The 20,660-nt window shown below is 56.6% G+C and overlaps 10 protein-coding genes across 10 annotated transcripts; 5 read left to right on the forward strand and 5 right to left on the reverse strand.

Moving 5' to 3' along the window:
• Positions 1–732: 732 nt before the first annotated feature.
• Positions 733–3,153, reverse strand: CMQ_2957 (zinc finger transcription factor ace1; the record flags this gene model as incomplete). The annotated part of the gene is made up of 3 exons (XM_014317035.1): positions 733–2,119; positions 2,180–2,349; positions 2,473–3,153. The coding sequence occupies 3 exons, from the start codon at positions 3,151–3,153 to the stop codon at positions 733–735; spliced, it is 2,238 nt and encodes a 745-aa protein (XP_014172510.1).
• A 2,098-nt stretch (positions 3,154–5,251) lies between these two features.
• CMQ_3035 (uncharacterized protein) lies at positions 5,252–6,839 on the reverse strand (the record flags this gene model as incomplete). Its single annotated transcript, XM_014317113.1, has 3 exons — positions 5,252–5,360; positions 5,723–6,659; positions 6,776–6,839. The coding sequence occupies 3 exons, from the start codon at positions 6,837–6,839 to the stop codon at positions 5,252–5,254; spliced, it is 1,110 nt and encodes a 369-aa protein (XP_014172588.1).
• Positions 6,840–7,433: 594 nt separating this feature from the next.
• On the forward strand, positions 7,434–8,347 carry CMQ_2725 (uncharacterized protein; the record flags this gene model as incomplete). The annotated part of the gene is made up of 3 exons (XM_014316803.1): positions 7,434–7,497; positions 7,551–7,819; positions 7,979–8,347. The coding sequence occupies 3 exons, from the start codon at positions 7,434–7,436 to the stop codon at positions 8,345–8,347; spliced, it is 702 nt and encodes a 233-aa protein (XP_014172278.1).
• A 463-nt stretch (positions 8,348–8,810) lies between these two features.
• CMQ_3018 (mannosyltransferase pmti) lies at positions 8,811–11,257 on the reverse strand (the record flags this gene model as incomplete). Its single annotated transcript, XM_014317096.1, has 3 exons — positions 8,811–9,247; positions 9,303–10,941; positions 10,997–11,257. 3 exons carry the CDS (start codon positions 11,255–11,257, stop codon positions 8,811–8,813), a joined length of 2,337 nt encoding a protein of 778 aa, XP_014172571.1.
• An 880-nt stretch (positions 11,258–12,137) lies between these two features.
• Positions 12,138–12,703, forward strand: CMQ_2949 (L-psp endoribonuclease family protein; the record flags this gene model as incomplete). The annotated part of the gene is made up of 4 exons (XM_014317027.1): positions 12,138–12,174; positions 12,251–12,264; positions 12,328–12,531; positions 12,587–12,703. 4 exons carry the CDS (start codon positions 12,138–12,140, stop codon positions 12,701–12,703), a joined length of 372 nt encoding a protein of 123 aa, XP_014172502.1.
• Positions 12,704–13,218: 515 nt separating this feature from the next.
• Positions 13,219–14,122, forward strand: CMQ_3244 (uncharacterized protein; the record flags this gene model as incomplete). Its single annotated transcript, XM_014317322.1, has 3 exons — positions 13,219–13,290; positions 13,362–13,675; positions 13,717–14,122. The coding sequence occupies 3 exons, from the start codon at positions 13,219–13,221 to the stop codon at positions 14,120–14,122; spliced, it is 792 nt and encodes a 263-aa protein (XP_014172797.1).
• A 324-nt stretch (positions 14,123–14,446) lies between these two features.
• Positions 14,447–15,025, forward strand: CMQ_3157 (uncharacterized protein; the record flags this gene model as incomplete). Its single annotated transcript, XM_014317235.1, has 3 exons — positions 14,447–14,497; positions 14,562–14,736; positions 14,808–15,025. 3 exons carry the CDS (start codon positions 14,447–14,449, stop codon positions 15,023–15,025), a joined length of 444 nt encoding a protein of 147 aa, XP_014172710.1.
• Positions 15,026–15,325: 300 nt separating this feature from the next.
• CMQ_2658 (cytochrome p450 monooxygenase) lies at positions 15,326–17,265 on the forward strand (the record flags this gene model as incomplete). Its single annotated transcript, XM_014316736.1, has 2 exons — positions 15,326–15,735; positions 15,816–17,265. 2 exons carry the CDS (start codon positions 15,326–15,328, stop codon positions 17,263–17,265), a joined length of 1,860 nt encoding a protein of 619 aa, XP_014172211.1.
• Positions 17,266–17,614: 349 nt separating this feature from the next.
• Positions 17,615–19,022, reverse strand: CMQ_2889 (serum paraoxonase arylesterase family protein; the record flags this gene model as incomplete). The annotated part of the gene is made up of 2 exons (XM_014316967.1): positions 17,615–18,631; positions 18,681–19,022. The coding sequence occupies 2 exons, from the start codon at positions 19,020–19,022 to the stop codon at positions 17,615–17,617; spliced, it is 1,359 nt and encodes a 452-aa protein (XP_014172442.1).
• A 419-nt stretch (positions 19,023–19,441) lies between these two features.
• On the reverse strand, positions 19,442–20,458 carry CMQ_2830 (uncharacterized protein; the record flags this gene model as incomplete). The annotated part of the gene is made up of 1 exon (XM_014316908.1): positions 19,442–20,458. The coding sequence occupies one exon, from the start codon at positions 20,456–20,458 to the stop codon at positions 19,442–19,444; it is 1,017 nt and encodes a 338-aa protein (XP_014172383.1).
• Positions 20,459–20,660: the final 202 nt, after the last annotated feature.

Genomic DNA, 20,660 nt, shown 5'->3' on the forward strand with positions numbered 1-20,660 from the left:
AAGTCGAATCTGCAAACATATTTTTAGGCAGCTTTCCAACAAAAAAAATTGATCGCTTGGTTTTGTAGCAAATGAGGGGAGCCACGTGATTTAAGGCATGGTGATTTGTCATCATGTGGGCATCGCACAAGCGACTACGAACAATGTGATTACTCCGTAATACGATGTATATACAGATCATGCGGGTTGTGCCCATCAATCGAAAGTAATTCATGTGGCAATTAAAGTGTCTACCCAAACAAGTTCTGACTAATGTTATGGTGTAGAATAGATTAAAAGAAAAAATCTCTGCTATGACCTCCTATTCTTTGGAGTGGGATATGAAGAAATATTTCATGAGAACTGTGATGTGACTGTGATTAAACTAGCTGATACACAGTGAATGGATGAGTAGTGAGAAAAAAGCCGACAATCTGGCCGCCGCATCTTGGCCAATGTCTTTTTCTTCCACTTCCACATCGTCTAAGATGGAGAAACCAACTCGGCATCTTCTTCTTCTTCCCCCGGCAATTCGTAAAGTAAGTCGTGACAAAAAAATAACAGCAAAAGGGATCCTGGTCCTGACAGGCTAGCCCTGCTTATCGCTTGCCCAGCCGTAAAATATTCCAATAGTAAAACACATGGAGACGGAGGGGAAAATCGCACTTTACTACCCATTGTGCTTTGTTCCATCTATGCGTGTCTGTCCTCAGTTTCGATGGCAGGCAGCAAAAATGGAAGGCGCCCCGTCGATTACCAGTCCATAAAGATCTGGGAATTCGGCTGCGAATAACCGGCTGCTAGACTTGGAGTCAGGTCGTCAAACAGGTTGTTGCTCGCCGTCGTCGTCGGCCGCATGTTCAAAGCCGCAGGCGGAAATAGGATGAAGTCGCCCTTGGTCATCTGATCATTTGGGAAGTCGACAAAGCCCTCATCGTATTCGATCTGCGAGTCTGGCGTGTAGAGCATAGTGTTGCCCTCACCAAGTGGCGAGATGTGTGGCAGATACTGCTCCTTCTGCAACTGTTGCTCAAACTGCTGTCTCTGCTGGTGCATATGCTGCAGATGCATAAGCTGCTGCTGCTGCTCCGGCGTGACCAACGGGGCACACAGATCGGGGCCCGACAGTGCCATAAACCGGTCGAGCATGTTCTTATCGTTGCTGTAGAGGTTTAGCTCCGGGGTGGGGAGCTGTACTGTGGCGCTGTAGATGTCGTCAAACATCATTGCATCCTGTCCGAGGTCCTGGTACGCAGAGTTGTTGTCGAGGCTAGAGATGGTGGAAGGCGAGTTGTTGTCGATGGGAGAGAAGTCGAGATCGTCAATCTCAGCAGGCAGGTCCATTTCTGTGGCGAGCACATCGCTCAGTGTGCAGGTGGGAAACTCATAGCTGGCCATATTGTGGGAATACAGAGGAGCAGCAAACTCGTCCAAGGGCGGCGTGGCCACAGCCGGGCTCTGTGCGCTGACAGGCGTGGGCATATTGACCAGGGGCGGCGTTGTATTTGCCATGCTGTCGGAATCGTGGCTGGCACGGCCCTCCTCATCGGTGATTAGGCCTGTCTTCCCGGGCTTGCCGCTGACGCTCATGCCCGAGCCGTTTGTCTTGGTGCGGACATATGTCCAGCCGTGCGTCTTCTCCATGTGTTGCTTGCGGTTGGAGTCACGTTTGGACTTGTACGTGCAAGGCTTGAACAGGCACTCGTACATTGGTGGGTTGTCCGAGTGCTTGTCGTTCAGATGACGGTCCTTTTCCTTCTCCGTCGGCCAGCCGTAGTCGTGGTACTTGCAAGAAGGGATGGGGCACTTCCACGGACGCGAGTGCGTCTTCTCGTGCTTAGTCAAGTCGCACGGGCGCTTGAACATTTTCTTGCAGCCGTCGACGCTGCACGTCTTCGGGGCGTATTCCTCCGGGGGGGCGTTCTTCTTCCGGCGTGCCATGGAACGCATGATCTCCTCCTCGTCTTCGAGTTCCTGGCTGGCAGACCGCTTGATGCGGATGTTGTCCTTGATGTCCTCCTCAAGCTCGACAGGAAGACCGGTCGCGATGGAGACGGCACGGCCGTCCCGGCTTATGCGGACCAGCTCCATTGGACGGCCGTTCACGGCGAAGCCGCCGTGGAGTTTGATCGGGTCAGAACTGCAAAGGGACATGTTAGGACGCGAGTGCAAAATGTTTGAAGCAGACAGTGCGCCGTACCTATTGAGCTCCATGGAGTCTGCTGTTCCAGATGCCTCCTTTTCCTTTGCGTCAGCGAGTTGTCGGGCGTAATGGCGAATCTGGTCGACGAGGTCGATAAAGTAGCCGGAAGTGTAGGGCGGGTCAGACGGACGAGTTTGCTCGCGGTCACTCAGGTACTCGACAGTCGCCTGGAGACAGCGGACAGACTCTAGACAAAATCGAAGGTAGAGTTCGGCGACTTTGGTCCGTTCCTTTACCAAGGCACGATAAGTATTTCCCCGCAACCCCGAATCAGAAGACAGTTGACTTACCGGTGCAAGAAGCAGAACGGTCTTCTCAACGTCCCGAAGGCAGACGATGTCCCTCTTGTTGATCTTGGTGGTGCACTCAAGGAGGAGTGGGTGGAAGACTTTATAGGCCGGCTTGGCCAGAAGTGGCTTCACGGTGTGCTCGTAAATGCGGTTGGTGGCACGAGGACTCAGACTTGTCTGAAACTCGGTGGTGGACGAGACAGAAGCGACAGAGCGAGTGACGGCGGCGGCCTGGACAGACGACGTCCGCTTGGCAGACTTTCCGGCGGTTTTGTTGCTGGTTGAGGCAACGGAAGAGCCGAGCCCGCTGTCGGAGCCGTGGTGATGATTGGAGGGGCGACGGTTGACGGAGCGGGGTTGCAGAACCCAACGCTGGTCGACAGAGTGTGCTTTGGACGAGAGTGCGTGGTCGAGAACGGCCTTGGGGATGTAGAAAGTGCTGTTCAGAGCGACGTTAGAGGACGACAGGGCGGCCTTGTTCTTGGTGGTCTTGGTAGAGATGTGGATGGATGCCAGAGTCTTGTCGATGGAGTCGAGTTCCAGGGCGACACGGCGGCGATGGGCGTCCAGGACGTCGTCGAGGTCGGACTGAGCACGGGGCAGCGATGGAGGGCCGAAGGTGGAAGACTGCGAGGCCGGGCTGCTTGGAGAGTGGAAAGTTGCACCCTTGTGAAGGACCATGTTTGTCTTAAGGCTAAGTCCGTTGGGGGACGAAGAGGACCCAAGACAAGGAGTCACCGGAGTACGACGAGGGTTGGTTGAAGAAGTCATGGCTGCGGGTAGGTGTGGAGAATAGGACCGATCTTTATGAGATAGGACACAAAAGCGAGTACGGGTACGGCTCGACAGCTGTCCTAGACGGAACAGAAACTAGAACCTACGGCTTCGGTGTCGAGTTAGCATCACGGGGGTCCTGGGTCACCTTGGCAGGGCAGGGTTTGGGGTACGGATATGCGGATGTGAGTCACAGGCCCGGGGTATGACGGCACTGATGGAAAAAAATAGGCGGGAAGACGAGGCAGTACGAGCAGGGACGGGGGAAGAAGACAAATAGGTAGTAGTTTCTTACTGCTTCTTCCGAAGGAACCGTCTGGCTGGCCTCAATCAAGATAGGTGGGCAGGCTTTGTTGTGAGAGCAAAACAGGGCTGCCCGCGATAGGACCCGGGACTTTGCGGGCTCGTTTCCGACGAGCGGACGTGGGGTTGAGGGTGAAGAGCGGCCAGTGGCGAGGATGAAGCGGTGTTCACGGCTGCTGGCTCTCTCGTCAGTCCGACAGGATAGGGACGACGGAGAAGGCGGCACGGAAATGGGATGGGACAGATGCGAGGGAGAAAGGGGAGAGAGAGAGCGAAAGAGAGGGCGCGGGCGAGGGTGAAGAAAGAGAGAGAGAGAGAAGAGAGTCGCAGGTGGTGGCGAGGGTCGGCCTCATTCAAAACGGGGTCGGTGTGGGTGGACAGCTTTGCCTGACGTGGATGAGAGAGAGGGAGGAAACCAGGCCACAACGAGAAGAGAGAGGACGTTTGGCCATCATATGGGGCGGTTGAGCGCTGTTGCCTAGAATTTCCCAAAGAGGGTAAGCGTTCTGGCTTCGCCTCCTTAGGACTCGGGTGGGTCCATACCTGTCTCCCTGTGCACAAAAGTCCTGGCCGCACAGCCTTCTGCTATTCCGTGTTAGGGGAGAAAGGAGCTAGCGGCTTCGTCGTAGGTTCCAGGCAGACGTATAAGGAGATGAAAAGGCAGACTGGCCGCTGCTGTGCTTGCCGAGTCGCTGTGTGTCTTGGATTTTCGCACTTCTCGTCGCTGCGTCGGACCGGCTGCCCATCTGGACGTACTCGCTAACAGGAGCTATCTCAGGAAGCAGAGGGGCTAGGCTGACTACACATGTTGGCCCTATCGGAGGCGGACACCAAGATTTACGTCCGGCGGGTTGGAAAACGATTCAGCTGCAACAGACCCACTATTTTCCAGCGAGGCACCAACATTTTCCAATCGCTGACTGCCCAGTGTTCGCGTCCAACGCTACTGTTGCCGCCAGTGCCCTACAGGCGATCCCTTGCTGGCCCTGATTCTCTACTTTTCGGCGGCTTTCCACAAACGCACCATACTGCTGTCTGACAAAGGCAAACTATTTGTCGGAAACGTCTTGTGTAGCATGTTCCTCAATAGCCGTCGCCCGAGCGGTCATCTGCCAACATATTTGTTCTGGCCCTGCTTGTTCCTATCTCGCACCGATTTCTTTTCCTCTTTGCATCTTTGCATAATGTTTTTTAGTTTTTCTATTTTTTCTATTTTTTTTTGTAGTTAATCTCTCCCCGTGACCAACACGTATGCCCGACTCCGTTTGCATTTCGTGCATGCGGCCTTCCATTCTGGCAGCTGAATGACTGGACGTGCATGGCTCTGACTCACTTCTGGTGAGCAGTCATCTGGGAGAGTGATTACTCGGTTCGTGGGGGCTCAACTAAACTACGTATGTCCGTACATTCGACGGCCTCCTTGCTTTGAAGATTGCCATATTGACCTGGCGGCTGCATTTTTCCGCACATAAATGTGTGGCCATGTTGATTAATATATGCCCAATTTAACCTTTCTGGGCTCTCTCGCGAAGCTATCCCGTTTTAGAATGCTGTCTCCACCCGTAAACCCAGTCACCTTCCGGGAGACCCCTGCATATGAGGCAAACGTAAAATAGGCTTTTTCTTTTGTGGTCGACTGGCTCCATTCAAACATGCCACCATGGCAGGCGTGGCCCGGGGATCATGCCCTTGACTGTCGACCCTACTGGCGATCCGGGTTGAGAGTCGAACGGAGCAGCAGAAAGAAGGCCACGTAGCCATCCGACGCATTGCAGTGTCTTCTTATCTTGGACAGAGAATGGTCATCAGCCCTATTGCGCAGACGCTATGCCCGGATCTCAGTAGGCTGTTACTGTCCAGTAGGACCGGGGAGAATCGTGCAGCCTGAGGAGATGGAGTGGAGGGTGCCTGGACCGGCTGTTCTCCTCTTCTGCGGTGTGGTCGAGCTGACGGAATTTCGGACAGATCGACCTCTGGCAAGTGCACGCGCATATACGAGGGAGTCACGTGGAGATGGTACTCCGTAAGACTTCAATTAATTCAATGGATTCGCTACTGTCTGTGCTGAAACAAATAGGATATAACCGAGAAAGACAAAAGAGTGAATATGTATCCCAATGAAATAGACATGGACACGTATGTCCCTTCACCAAGAGTGCTCTTGCTGGCTTACCTTGGTGTCTGATATGGCTGCTGTCTGCGGACGTCCAGGCGATAGTTCACCCGACGCGTCGACGAAGACACCATGCGCTCGTAGCGGCTCTGGTCCAGGGGGCTGACATAACGGTCCACGCTCCCACGGGCAGCAGCGCCGGGGGTGACGCTGGCACGCACTGGGGCGGGATAGCATACCGACCCAGTCGGACCAACGGGGTAAGAAGGCGGCAGGGCGATGGCGGTATCGACGATGGAGTCTCTGCTTCTGGGATGCATGGCCGGACGTCTACTCTGCGACGAGGTCATGGCGGGCTGCAGCTGCCGTTGAGGCCAGCGCTGAGACGGAAGCCGCTGCTGAGGTGGCAGCCGAGGAGGAGCAGGAGATGGAGCAGGACGAACAGGACGGCCAGCCGGAGCCGAGGGCAAGACACCTCTGCGGGTAGGAGGACGGCCATTGGGCAAAGACGAGCCGGGAAACGAGCCAGCAGTGCGAGGAGGAGAGGGGAGTCTGGCCGGCTTGGACCCTGAGGTGGTTGGCCTGTTGTTCGAGGTCGTCGGCCTGGACGAGGTCGCTGGCTTGGACGAGGTGAAGGAGGACTGGCAGTCCGGACAGGCGTCGGGATATTTGGTGGACTGGACGGAAATCATGCTGGGGCGACAGCTGTGGCGGAGGACGTCTTTGGGGATGTCGAAGCTGGTGTAAGAGAAGGTGGTGGCCGGCTGGAGCAGCGGACGCGGAGGCGACGACGAGAAGAGGCGGGCGAAGAAGCCGCGGCTCTTCTGTGCGCGGCGCTGGTGCTCGCGGTACTTCTGGAGCCGCTTCTGCTGCTGCTTGTCGCAGAGCGTCAGGATGCGCTCGTTGTGGTAGCAGCCGTTGTAGAGTGACAGTCGGATGTGGCACATGTCGATGTGTTCGGGGCAAATCACTTGTCCGTTTGCTTCTTCGGTCGGGTCTGGTCATGGCGACGAGACGGTGAGCCGGAACGGCAGACGACGAGATTATGTATTCGAGACTCGAGGCCCCGAGGACGTGAGGGTGAAAGGCGCTGGGGAATGAACAAAGAAATACTGAACATGATGAACATGGCGAACAGGCTGAACAGAACATCCTTGTCCATGGTGGCTTTGCCCATTACACGGATTGTTCATTGACTGAACATGATGCTTTGTCTGCTCGGTCTTGTCCACATCTTCCCTCTCTGTCCTTTGTCCTTGCAGAGCATCCTTTCTTTGGCGTCGTGCCGGCTTTCTTCCCGATCGTGTATAAACATCCAATCCCTTTGCCCTTTTCTCTTTCCTTTCTTCTCTTCATCAAGAAAAAAACAAAAAGAACAAACAAAACAATCATCTCATTGTTGCAGACTTTTCATTTAACTGTAACTGTCTCCTGCTAACTGTGCCATAACTTGCATCTGTGATCCAAATAGTTTTCCTCACATTTACTCACACGACACTCGTCCAAACTTCTGCTCCCACTTACACCCACGCACACGTCCTTCTATCGAATATGACTCTTCTTTCCTTCCTCTTCGGCTGTGTGTCTGGAAACAAGCCTACCCGCAACGAGGAGACCACTCCTACAAATGCAAGACCGAGTCACGGGAACCCAGAGCTGCAGACTCGGCAGCAATGGCATCCGAATGCTAGTTACAGATATAACCACACTCCCGCTTGCAATTACAGCTACAGCGTTCAGAACAACCGCAACTACCTCCCCTATCGACCAAATGTCGGCTATTCCTATCCGTCCCACGAGCACACACGCGACCAAGCCCTCTGGCTCAACCGTTCGTATCTCCTTCCTACTCCCCTTCCTTGCTTCCCCCCCACACAGCCAATCACAGCAGTAGTGAGATCCCAGCTGAGCTATTCGGTGAGTTCCCGTCGTGCTCCTGCTGCTGCCCGCGTGCCCCGTCTGGATCGCATGCCGGCCTACGACAACCTCCGCAATATGGTAGGCGAGATCGAATGCGGTGTTGCCGGGATCCCATCGACGCATCGGCCAAGAGATCGCCGAACGGCTGTCTCCAAGACGCCACCGTCTCTCAGACACGATCGGGTAGGTGCCGGTCTCAACGACCGCTTTTATCGGCCTGACGGCAGTGGAAGCAGTGTGAGTGGACGAAGCAGAAGCAACTCCTCATCCTCCTTGTCCTCGTCCTCCTCATCTTCCTCCTTCTCATCTTTGTCCTCCTCAACCTCAACCTCCTCCTCCTGTAATAGCACCACAAGCACCAGAGCCGTCTGCGACATGGTCATGGACCGTCGCCAGCGACGGCAACCCCTAGCTTCAGATGTCCGGCCACCGGCCCTTGTCTCCTCGCGCTCGCAGTCGCCAGCACAGACGCTGCAGCAGATGGCCCAGTCCGCCTCTCCTGACCCCCTTCGGTCCAACCCCCCCCTCGCTGACGGCCGGCTCGTCCTGCCGTCTACGCGATACCTCTCTTTTGCCCAGCGGGCGTCTCTAGCCATGGCCCAGGCTGCCTGCCCTCCTCCCCTCGATGACCTGCCGCTGCCGTTGCCGCGGATTCCTAGCGTTCACGGCGCCGGTCGCCGTTCCGCCCGTCAAATCGTCCAGTGGAGGCAGCCGGGGCCTAGCCGGCTGGCAAATATCGACTGGGAAGCAGAGGACGACGAGTGAGTGGGGGAAGGAAAGAGGAGACGCCCTTCTTTTGGTTGTGAGTTGTTTTTGCTCTTTGCTCTTTTTGCTCTTGTCTGTCCCCTCTGTGTCCTTTCATGCCCATTTCTGTTCCTTTACCTCTAGACTTACTCTCCCTCTTTATCTATAAATGCTAGCACATCAAAGATCACCGCAATATACCTCGTGACCAAAATCCTGTTTTACAATGACAAAAAATATACGGCTGGGTTCGACTTTACAGAAGCGAGCAAGATAAAGTAGGTTCGGTGTGCCACACAGACCTAAAACAGACCACTGCCAAGGATGTCAAAGGTAATCTCAATTGAAAACACCGCTCCAGCCAAAATAATATTCCAGCCTTCCTAGAGTTGTCGCATCTCCTTTCCCTTTTTCTCTCGTTCCTAGTCTTACAACAGGAGCAGACAGCTCTGCTCGGAAATGCCAATTCAGGTCGCATCTCTCTCTATTTGGCAAAGTGCAGATCATAGCCCAGCCACTTGCGCCGCATGACCTGCTCGATCGACAGGCCGGGGTAGCCGTACGTTAGAGGCAGGAAGAACCACCAGGCCACCGCCACAATGGCCAGAATGACAGCCGTCGCGATCCACGCGCCCAGAAGGCTCTGGCCGGCCAGCCGCTCACGCGCAGAGATGTGTCGCTTCGGCTCTGGCGCCGCCTTCTTGCCTGACTTGACCTGCTGGCACGTCGGTTGCTCTGGCTCAGGCGCGTCGTTGGTGAATATGAACTCGATCAGCGCGCCCGCCACCAGCGTCGACGCCAGGTGTGCCGGCAGGTAGTGGTGCAGGAACAGCTGTCGGCCCATGACGAAGAAGGGGAAGTAGTGCATCGCCCAGACGAGGAAGAAGAAACCGGTCGAGTTGTACAGCCGCGAGCGTGTGCCTATCCGGTTAGTTTTTGTCCAAGTTGTCAGGCTATCCAAGACACTAGTACTCACGGTGATCCAACGCGTCCATGCCGCGTCGCAGCGAGAACTGGTCGGCCGCGATGATGCCGGCGTACACAGCCAGAAGGCTGCTCGCGATCCACCAGCCGAGCGGGTTGCCGAGAAAGTAGATCTGCTCGCGCGTGTCGTTCTGGGTCCAGAAGCTGACGCCGCGCAGCAAGAACGGCCACTGGTACGGCAGCGACGAGTACGGATGGCTGCTCGTCAGCTGGTTGTTGTGCCAGAACATGGACCGCTGCAGCTCAAACCACTTCTGCAGGAATGGCAGCGTCTTGACCAGCTTCTCTGGCCGTGCCCGCCGCACGTCGTCGGCCGCCAACGATACAATGTCCTCGACCAGCCACACGTTGGAGCTCTGTGCCAGCTGCTTGTTGCCGTTGATCTCTTGCTGCTTGTGGCCCCATTCGGGCAGCGGCGTCGTGTGCGTCCACATCGCCACCTTGCTCGGGTTGTGGATCAGCTTGAAGTGGCTTGACACGCTCTTGAACTCCTGTCCCGGCTTGCCGCTCTCGACCCGAATCTCAAACAGCGTGTCGGCCGCCCGCTCACCATACGCATCGGCCGGCGGCACCGCCGTGAACTCCTGGTTGGTCGGGTAGTACGGCGACGCCACGTCGTGCGACAGCAGGATCATGTCCGTGCCCAGGTGCCGCAGCCGCACCAGTTCGTGGTTCAGCACCGTCCGCCCCGGGTCCAGGCTGCTGCCGTCTCCCGGCAGGATCTGCCACAGGTTGTTCGTGTCGTTGTACGGGTAGCCCGTCACCTGCTGACCCTGGCTCGACACCCGGCCGTCGTCGTACCGGAGCGGGTAGTTCTCCGGGTGGCTGTGCAGATACGCCTTCGTCTCCTTGTGCATCAGATTGATCGTGTCGCCGTACTGGATCGTCACCGCGTTCGCAAGCATCACGTTGTCGCTCAGCGTCTCCTGGAACTCCGGCGACATGAACTCATCGCCGGGGCCCGACCGCGTCAGCACCGCAAAGTGCACCTGGAACCAGAATAGGTAGAAGAGGAAGGGCATCAGGATGAGTCCAAACGCCCGCGCCAAAAAGTGCTTCGAGAAGTCCGGCAGCGTCAGTGCGCCTCCGGCCCGCCGGATGTCCAGCAGGTCCCATAGGTCGATCACCACCGCCGACCCGATCGACACGAACGCGAAGAGCCCCACGTACTTGGTCGACATGTCCGCCGACAGCGCAAAGCCCGTCAGGATCAGCCACTTCCACCACTTGCGCGAGAACGGCTCGTGCCGCAGCTTGTAGAACCGGATGTAGCAGAGGATGCTGCACGCCATGGCAAACACCAGCGTGGCGTCCAACAGGATCAACCGCGTCTGCCCAATGTGTGCATTGTCCAACAGCACCAGTCCAGCCGCGAGGATGCACGCCGGCAGGCTGTAGCCCGACTCCCACATGATCATGTACGTCACCGTCACTGTCAGCGCCCCCAGGAGTGCCGGCAGCGACCGGAACGCCAGGTACGGCACCTTGTTTGCAATGTACGAGTCGCCAATGTTCTCAAAGTGGAAGTGTCCGTCGTAGCCGACGAGCCAGCCGACAAAGGCAAACAGGAGCTTGCCAAACGGCGGGTGCACGTCGAAGAAGTATGTTCGCTCCAGGTAGTACGAGGCAAACTAGGAGATGTCAGCAGGAAACGAAAGCAGAACCGGAGCTGAAAGTACGACGCACCTTTCCAAAGTGGACTTCGTCAAAGACGACTTCGTCGGGGTGGCTGATGCCCCAGAATCTAGTCAAGAAGGCGAGGGCCGTGATAACGACGAGTGCCAGCTTGTAGTCCCATCCCGAACCGGCCGGCTTGGAAGTTGCAGCAGTGACCTGGAGGATGCTGTCGACATCTGTATCAGATGAGGCGCCATCCTTTTTCTTGCTGCTGCTGCCGGGCACGTTACGATGGCGTAGCGTGCCTTGCGGCGTGGATGTGGCCGCCATGGTGGAAGACACGCCCTCTGCTATGGAGGGCTGAGAAAGACTACCAGAAGAACGAGAATTCCTCGATTGGTGGTGAGGGGAAGAATTGAAAGAATATAGTGGCGGTGGTGGAGATGGTAAAGCTTTTGGCTTCCAACAAAGAATTAAAAAGGAAGGAGCGGGAGAAACCAAAAAGGAGTATAGCTGTAAAGGGGGAACAAGAACGAAAGAAAAAAGCTGTTGAGATGGGTAGCTTCGTCTTGCGAGGTGTCTAACGGCCGAGCTTTCGTCGTTGAAAATGCGCACTAGACGCGTAATGCGGAGTGCTGCAATTCTGCCTACGTGTTCTCACAGCGTGGAACGTGGGGCGTCTAGGGGCCAATGTACGCTAAAGAAAAAGGAATACGGTGCCTTGTAATATACCGAAAGGTATCCCTGCGTCTATCGTAAGATTTCTGGCCTCTCCCTGACATCGACCTCCCTGAAAAGCTGGGAAGGACACTTGGCTTCAGGGCTACAGGGGTACACGGTAAAGTGGTCCAAGCTCCCTTATCTCGATACGAACGCCCTCTTTGCACGTGACACACATGTCAACGGCAAGGGCGTTGTGACTCCACCAGCAAAGGCCGTCGCGTCCGATGAGCGGAGGTCGGCTTTCAATCGTAGGAGCCGCAAAATAGCGCTATTCGTGATTTGTTAATGTGCTTCGTAAAATCTTGCTCGATTGTCCCATAAAACCGCTGCCTTTCGCCCTCTGCTCTCTCCGCCCGCTTCTCTCATGTTGAAGCAGACTGCCGCCCGCCTTCTGCCTACCGTCTCTCGCTTCTCTGTCCGCCCGTTGACCGTCAGCGCATTCCCTGCCACCACCACGTCCTTCGTCTCCCGTCGACACTCATCCGCCATGTCTTCCATCGTTCTCTCCCAGGACGCGGCTCCCCGTAAGTCGCACCCGAGGGACAGAGTTTTTTTGGTGCTGGCCCGGCCTTTTGTCACTAACCGAGTTCTTCATCGCAGCCGCCGGCCCCTACGTATGAGCTTCTTGCCCTGTCTCCCCGCCTGTCCTCCACCCATTAACCTGACCCCCACTACAGTCCCAGGCGATCAAGACGCCGTTTGCCATCTTCTGCTCCGGTCAGATCCCAGCCGACAAGGACGGCAACCTGATCGAGGGCACCATCCAGGAGAAGACTGCTGCCTGCATCAAGTCTCTCCAGGCCGTGCTGACTGCGGCCGGCTCGTCGCTGGACAAGGTGGTCAAGGTCAACGTCTTCCTGGTCGACATGGGCCAGTTCGCGGTAGGTCTACAGACACACGGACAGACGGACCCACGTGTACATGCTGACTGGTCAGAGCGTCAACGAAGAGTACGGCAAGTGGTTCACGAACAAGCCGGCTCGCAGCTGCGTCGCCGTCAAGACGCTGCCCAAGAACGTCGACATCGAGATCGAGTGCATTGCGCTCCCGTAATCGGTCGGACCCGTTCTGGCGTCTACGAGAGCCAGGTCGAGTACTCGAACAGTCGAGAAATAGAAACAAAACAAAAAATGATCCAATTGCAACTGTTGCGCCCGTCCATGTCTTTCTTGTGCCTTGCATTCCGGATGACTCTTTTTTCCTTATCGGCGCAGCTCTGCTAGCTTCTCGCGTGATGTCAGCGAGGGGTCCCTAACCCCGCTGACGATCTCATCCATTCAGCGTGCCGGTGCGCTGTAAAATCTACGTAACTTCTTTCGGCCCATTCCTTCTTTCGGATGGTCGGAGTATCGTAGCAAGTGGAACGAATTTGCCCTTCTGTCACGTTCTATGACGAAAAGTGGTAGAGAGTAGACCTCACCACGTCCGAGCAGTTGTTTCCTTGTCAAATATCCTTGTGCAGGCTTGGGATCCTCAGTTCTTCGGCCCCGCAGCCCCTCACATCGTCCCGCTGTCCAAAAAGAAAAAGGGGAAAAAGAGAACAAGCTCAAGCATCAATTGACTTTGCCATGTCGGCGCCTCCTCCGGCCAGTATGGCTGCTCAAGCGGAAGGCGTGAAGGGCCAACCCAAGATCTACAGGGTGAGTGGATGCCCGAGAAGATTGGGAGAGACGGAGAAAGGCAGTGGCAGCTCACCTTCGTCTCCCTGCAGCTTGTCATGACGCCCATCATCTTCATATCCTTCCTCTTCTCCCTTGCTTGGGTCGAGTTTCGGTACACGCTGCTCCGCAGCCACACGCATGTCGGCATCGACGGACGTCCTACGCGAAGACCGCCAGCACGCCAGCAGCGGCTGCCACCGTGGCTGCATCGCATCGTGTACCGGCAGCAGGAGTATCAGTACGAGGTTCAAGAGCCTACCGGCGGCGGCGCCACGGCCAACGACAACTTCCACTACCACAGCATGCAGCGCAAGCTGCTCAAGATGGAGGCGGCCGAGGCGTTCCACATCCGCACGACGGTGCTGTGCGTGTTGGGGCTAGTGCTGGCCGGCATGACTTGGACAGCGGCACGGCTGGCATGGTGGACAGCCGCGTGGCTGTGGCACTGCGTGACAGGCTGAACAGGCGTGCGTCTCGGGAGATTACCCGAGCAGACACGAACACCTACATTGGTCGAGACAGTCACCAGGCGTCACCCCAGCAGAGAGGCCAGACGGACGGCTCACCAGGAGAAGACCAGGATCCTCTAATTAACAAGCAGAGCTTGGCAGACTCTGGCATGCTGGCATCGATCCGACAAGAAGTACGGAGTACGCTTGAGATAGAGATTGAGTACGACGCACATCACGTGCAGCGTTTCCTCTCTCGCTCGTGGCAAATTGTCAGATGCACTATGGCAACGGACACGAAATCCCCCCGACTCCGTCCCGGAAGGGCCGGGCTTACTTCTGCTCTGGGCCTCCGCTGGTAAATGCATCCAGATGTATCTAAGTTGCGCTTGGACTGGTTATTATGCTGCCTAGTCTACTTCGTACGGAGTACAGAGTACAAGTATTGGATACGGGCCATTAATGTTCTGGCAGTGGCCTGCAGAGATATGTACGAGAGCGTGCATTTCGGGCACGACTGCTTTATTTTACAGAGTGTAGAGTGGCATAATCGTTGTGGGTTTGTAACAATTTGTCAGCAGCATGATTACCGAGCAACGTAGAAGCCCTCTACGAGTGAACTTAAGGAGATGGTGGCAGTGAACGAGAGCACAGTTGTAGTTGGACATCCACCTGTCTCATTGAAAATGGCATTCGTACCGACAAACAAGGAGGAGTTGGAGCGGTGGCTGCACAGGGTGAGATGCTGTTGACCGTCCCCGGGGACGGTACTTACTGAAAAACTGCCATATGCTTCTGCAGTTCCATAGCGTCAACGATGCCCTCGACACTACGAGGCTGCACGAGGTCTACGCCAAGGACATCACGCTGCAGTACGGCAACAGGCCACCGGTGCACGGGCTGAACAACCTAATTGCTTTCTTTGAGCCGACCTACAAGATGCTGGATTCGATGCACCACAAGATTGCATATTTTGGTTGGGCTTCTTTGCTGTGTTGTATGTTGTTAAATGAGAACGTCTGGGAGTGCTGACGGGTCTGATGACAGATCTCGTTGGCGATGGCAGCCGCTTCTACCAGCCATGCCACATCACATACCGCGTGAAGAATGACCCGGAGAAGGAGGCGATCAAGATCCCGGCAATTGGCGTCTGGCATCTGGAGACGGCGGGCGAGGACGTCGGCAAGGCGAAGCAGTTTGAAGTCTACCTTGACCCGTCGCCTGTAACGGCTGCTGTGGCCAGGGCGACGGGCCAGGCGATTTAGGGGGGTTTAGGGCACAGCCAGACTATGTATAAGGATCTTCTACCACTGTTAGCAGCCAATGACAAGATTCGCAATGTGCCTTGTATTAGTATGGGCCTCTACACTAGTTGAACCCAGACGATCAGCCCCGGATAGCGGTTAGATACCGCACTTGTCTAGTGCACTTGGGGTGGATTGGAACGGGATCTCACAGGGCCATTTTTGCTTCCCTGCTCCGGCCCAAATAGTTCGTCCATAAAGCTCTGGCCTTGACAGGGCAACAACGGCGCAGCAACAGCAGCCGATTCCTGTGGAACGTATATGAAACGTCTGCTGCCAACTTCATCGGTGCTCCTCATTCCTCCAAATCGCAATTCCCAATCTTCTGAACTGAAGCTTTACAGCGGCACATCAGCGATTGCTCCTGCGATGCCGTTTCCTACTCGCAACATCACTCTGGCCTCGCTCATCGCCGGCTATGGTGCGACGACATGGTGGCGACGTGTCGAAGACGGCGGCCAGGTGCCGGCCTTTGCCTTGTCGCTCTTCCTATACGCCTTCTCCGGGGTCTGGGCGCTTCTGGCAACTGGCTGGCTGGTGTATGCCGTCTTCCTGTACCCGTTTGTCTTGTCGCCTCTGCGCCATCTCCCACAGCCTGGCGGCAACGAGTTTATGCTGGGCCACCACCGGCGCATCTTGCGCGAGCCGACCGGTGCCCCGGCAGCCGATTGGTAGGTTCTTGCCTCAGATGCATTGGAGCTCGGCGCTAATACTTGCTCTTTGCTCTTTGCTTTTTGAATCTGATCTATAGGATCAACTCGATTCCCAATGACGGCCTGATCCGATACATGACCATCTTCAACCAGGAGCGGCTGCTGGTGACCAAGCCCAAGGCGCTGTCCGAGGTGCTAGTGTCTAAGAACTACGACTTTTGCAAGCCGCGGCTGATGCGTCAGGCGCTGTCGCGCGTGCTGGGCGTCGGCATCCTGCTGGCCGAGGGCGACGAGCACCGGTACCAGCGCAAGCTGCTGACGCCAGCCTTTGCCTTCCGCCACATCAAGAACCTGTACCCGGTGTTCTGGCGCAAGGCGCGAGAGAGCGCGGAGGCGATCCGGCGGGCGACGGCAGAGGCGCAGACAAAACAGACAAAACAGACAGAAGCCGGATCGCGTGAGCCTCACGATGCGGCTATCTCGATCGGTGGCCTGGCCTCGCGGACGACGCTTGACATCATCGGCCTGGCGGGTCTAGGCCGCGACTTTGGCGCGCTGCAGAACCCAGACAACGAGCTGGCGACGACGTATCGCACGGTGCTACAGCCCAGCGGCCAGGCTCGTCTGCTGGGGCTGCTGGCCCTGGTGCTGCCGCGTCCCCTTCTCGTCCGGCTGCCGCTGAGGCGCAACCGCGAAATGATCGAGGCCGGCCGGTTCCTGCGCCAGACGTGTGCCGACCTCGTGCAGGAGAAGAAGGCCAAGCTGGCCCGGAGGGTGGCTGTGGCTGCCGCTGAAGGGGACTCTGCTGCCTCTGCTTCTGCCGACATTGACATCCTCTCGGTGGCCCTCGAGTCGGGCGGCTTTACGGACGCCAATCTGGCCGACCAGCTGATGACCTTTCTGGCGGCCGGCCACGAGACCACGGCCTCAGCCATGACCTGGGCCGTCTACCTCTTGTGCCTCCACCCCGACGTCCAGGACCGGCTGCGGGCGGAGGTGCGCGCCCATCTGCCGCCGCTGGGCGACCGCGCGGGTGCGCCGCCGGCCGTCGATGCCACTTCGGTCGACATCGACCAGCTGCCATACCTCGGGGCCGTGTGCAGCGAGGTGTTGCGCTACTATGCGCCCGTGCCCATGACTCTGCGCGAGGCTGCCGTCGACACCACCATCGCCGGCCAGTTCGTCCCCCGCGGCACGCCCATCATCCTGGCGCCCTGGGCCGTCAACAAGAGCGAGGAGCTATGGGGCCGTGACGCTGCCCAGTTCAACCCGGACCGCTGGCTGCACAAGGCCGTTGACGGAACGACGGCCGGTGCGCCCTCCAACTACGCCTTCATGAGCTTTCTCCACGGCCCGCGCAGCTGCATCGGCATGGCTTTTGCCCGCGCCGAGTTCGCCTGCCTGCTAGCTGCCTGGGTCGGCCGGTTCTCGTTCCGGCTGCGCGATGCCGCCGACCTGGACGAGGCCAACATCAAGATCCGCGGCGGCATCACTGCTCGTCCATCTAATGGGCTGTTCGTGCACGCTACCTCGCTAGACGGATGGTAGAGGGGGAGACGTAAGAAGGGATGTCGACCGATAGTTTATATACTAGGGGGCGTTTTTCCTTATGACCTGATACTTTCCCTAGAAGGATTGTTCGCCGATGTTAATGGATGACTAAAAATTACATAATCGGGTAATCTATGGGAAAAGCATGAAGTACTCCGTAGAGCGGACCAGACTAGCGCAGGCATTGAATTGGTGCCCCTGTGCGATGACTAATCTGCCATAGCAGCTAATACTGCGGCAGCTAAACTCAGCACGGCGGCCCATCACATGCAACACAATTATGCATAGGCACAACAATCCGTCTGTCTTCCCCTCGTTTTCTTTGTTGCTCGCCTCTCTTTGTCGCTTACAAGTCCACCTTGACGGCAATGGCGCTCACCGACTGAAACCCTGTGACGAACAGCCAGGCCCTGCGCCGGCCACCTTCGAGTTTTGGATCGATGGCCAGCAGCACGGCAGCGCTGGCTGAACGGATGCGGCTGCCATCATCCTGGAACAGCAGCCGCGGGGCCTCGATGGCCTCAGAGTTGTCCAACGACAGAGACGCGTGGTGGGCGAACATGACAATGACGCCCTCGCTGGCGGCTGGATCGTGGCTGGTATGGGTGAGGTTGAACCCGTGAGAGATGCCAGGCAGGACATAGCCGCTGCGATCGTCGGGCGGCAAGCCGGCAGAGCCAGCGGAAGAATAAGGGTCAGCAAAATAGCTGGGATTGTCGATGACCGAGTCTGCACGGACAGAGCTTTCGAGCTCGAGGGGCAGCTTGGACGGAGGAGGTGACAGTCGAAAGACGTTGAGCACGCCGCTGCTGCAGTCGCTGACCAGCACCTCGTCTGGCGTGCGCCCGTGGCCAAGGCCATTGGGATTGTGCAGCCTTTCGAGCGCTGCAGATACCGTGATGCCTTGAGTCGGGTCGACTGCCGCGTCCGCAGACTCGTCCATGTCCACGCGCACAATGTCGGACCACCGGGCCGCAGCCACGACGGTTTCTACCGCGCGCAAGAGGCCGTCGCAGTAGTAGTGGTCGTTGGTGACGTAAAACGAGCGCGGGCTGGCGGCAAAGATGTCGTTGGGTGTGCGGATCAGCGGGTGCTGGACGGACCGGAGATGCGTGGCTGTCGACGAGCCGATGACGTGGTGGAAGACTTCGATGCGCGAGCGCGCCTTGGGAACTGCCGCCGAGGCTGCATCCTTCTCGGCTGGCGTGCCATTCCAAGGGAAGTCGGGGTTGGGAAGGTGGTTGATCGCGTAGATGTAGACGGCCTCGCCGTCAGGGCGGTCCGGATCGTCAAGGATGTCGATGCCATGCGTGCAGAAGGGACCGGTGAAGCCATGCATGGCCAGACGTCTGGACGTGGCTGTCTGGTGCGTGTGAGAGAGTGGAAGAGGAGAAGAGAGGACTTTCACCCACCTCCGGATCAATGACATGCAGAGAGCCTCGAGTCGTCTCGAGCACGCTCGGGTCGTCAAAGATGGCCAGCGGTGGAAACCAGCTGAAGCGCGTCTCGACCGTGTCCTCGCAGGCCGTGAAGAGCGATTGGCTGGCCGCATGGTAGTGCAGGTCCTCGCAGTTGACCGTGTCGGCGATCACGATCAGGTCTGTCTGGTCGTCGGCCAGCAGCGAGCGCGATGGCTGGCGCCAGAAGCCCAGCGCCGTCAGTGTATGGCTGGCTGGTTGTCCGACAAAGTAGGCAAGCAGAACAAAAATCGAGGACAGCAGCACGGCCGTCTTGGAAAGCACAATGCTAGACATACTGGCGAGCTGTGTGACGATGTTCTTGGAGTATCGTCTTAGTGGCTATAGCAGAAAGACAATATGTTGTTTTGCTGATCCGCTGAGACGACCTGCACCGAGGCACAGAATCAAGTCCTCCATCTCCCCGGAGCTCGGCCGTTTTGCTGCCGTTGGCCATGAGGAGAAGACTTGAGCTAAGAAACGGGGCTAACTCCAAAGTACAACGGATGCAGCTTACAGAAGGACAGCATCACATGAAAATAGTCATAGTTTAGCAATAAGATCAGACTGCACAAACGACAATCTCACCACACGCAAATAAGAAACCGACGAGTAAGTCAGGATCACAGAAGCAACCATTCGCAATCTCCGAAATGATGAGAGTCAGACCTACGCACTCTGACCTGTAGTCTCGGTAACTGTATGCTCAAGCCACTTTAGCTGCTTCCTCCTCGGCCAAAGGTAAACCCTGAGATCGTGCCGATAGAACCTGCCTGTACACCGTGGTTCTGGGCTCCAAAGTGGTTGATCATCCGATAGGCATCCGTGGTGGCTGCCGGTTGTGCACTCGATGCAGTTAGGACGCATCGCTCAAGAAGCGCCTTTGTGGTGGCAGCAGCAGCCGCAGCCGAAAATGGCTGCCATTCATCGCCATCCTTGTCCTGACCGTCGACGAAGCCAGAGACACCCCGGATGAAGAGACCGGGAAACTCATCGCCAGGAATGCTATCTTCAAATGATGGAAGCGTGAGACCCAACTGTTCAAAGGGTACGAAGAAGATACGAGGGCTGATTCTGTCTTCTTTCTTTTGCTTCTTGACAATTGTTGGATCTTGGACAGGTCTGTAGGATCTGGCTTCAACCCCGTCTCTGTCGGAGCTCCGCCATGGCTGCTTATGTTCGTTGGAGTCTACGAACATCTGGTCATGGTCATGGTCGACTTGAGGTGGTAGGTAGTTCTGATCACAGTCCGCCTTCGATGCCTTCTCCTGTAGGGTGTGCAGATGTTTTGCGGTGTTGTCCATCAGGCGTTTCCTACCCCATTCGGTTTTTACCTCTTGAATAAGGCTGGACGGGCCGTTGCTTTGTCTGCTCGCGGCGGTACCTCGGAGCCTCAACTTGCCGTGCTGGATCACGATGTTGCTAATGAGCACGTCGCCCAACTTCACTTCACGTTTGCCGACAGTGCGCATGCTTCTGCCTACGTCAATGAAGAGGGCAAGTTTCAGGGCAGGATAGCGTGAGAGCAGGTCCAGATCTTCAGCAGTGGTAGTGTCGGAGCTAATACTCGAAAAGGAAACTGCAACGTTGTGCTGGCCGATGCGACCATATTTGTCGTTGATGTCGTTCCAGGGTTCATCAAAAAGAAGGGAAACGGCATCAGACTCCCCCAAAGCACAAACCAACGCAATCTGGGTCTCGTCGTCGCAGGGGTTTGTGCCGTGGTCAGACATTGAACTGAGTCAAGCTTTTCGAAAACAAAGGGACAAGACTGACAAAGAAAGGAAATATGAAACCACCGACGAAAGAAATCCCAGATGTCGAGGTATAAGTGGCAGGTAATCAAAAGAGGGGTACGATAGTGAGGCTTGAGATAGGCGGTGCATCAGGCTGCAGGACTGTCATTCGTGGACTGAAGCAGGCCTAGTGAGAATG

Source organism: Grosmannia clavigera, assembly GCF_000143105.1.
Source record: "Grosmannia clavigera kw1407 unplaced genomic scaffold GCSC_144, whole genome shotgun sequence".
Classification (NCBI taxonomy): Eukaryota; Fungi; Ascomycota; class Sordariomycetes; order Ophiostomatales; family Ophiostomataceae; genus Leptographium; species Leptographium clavigerum.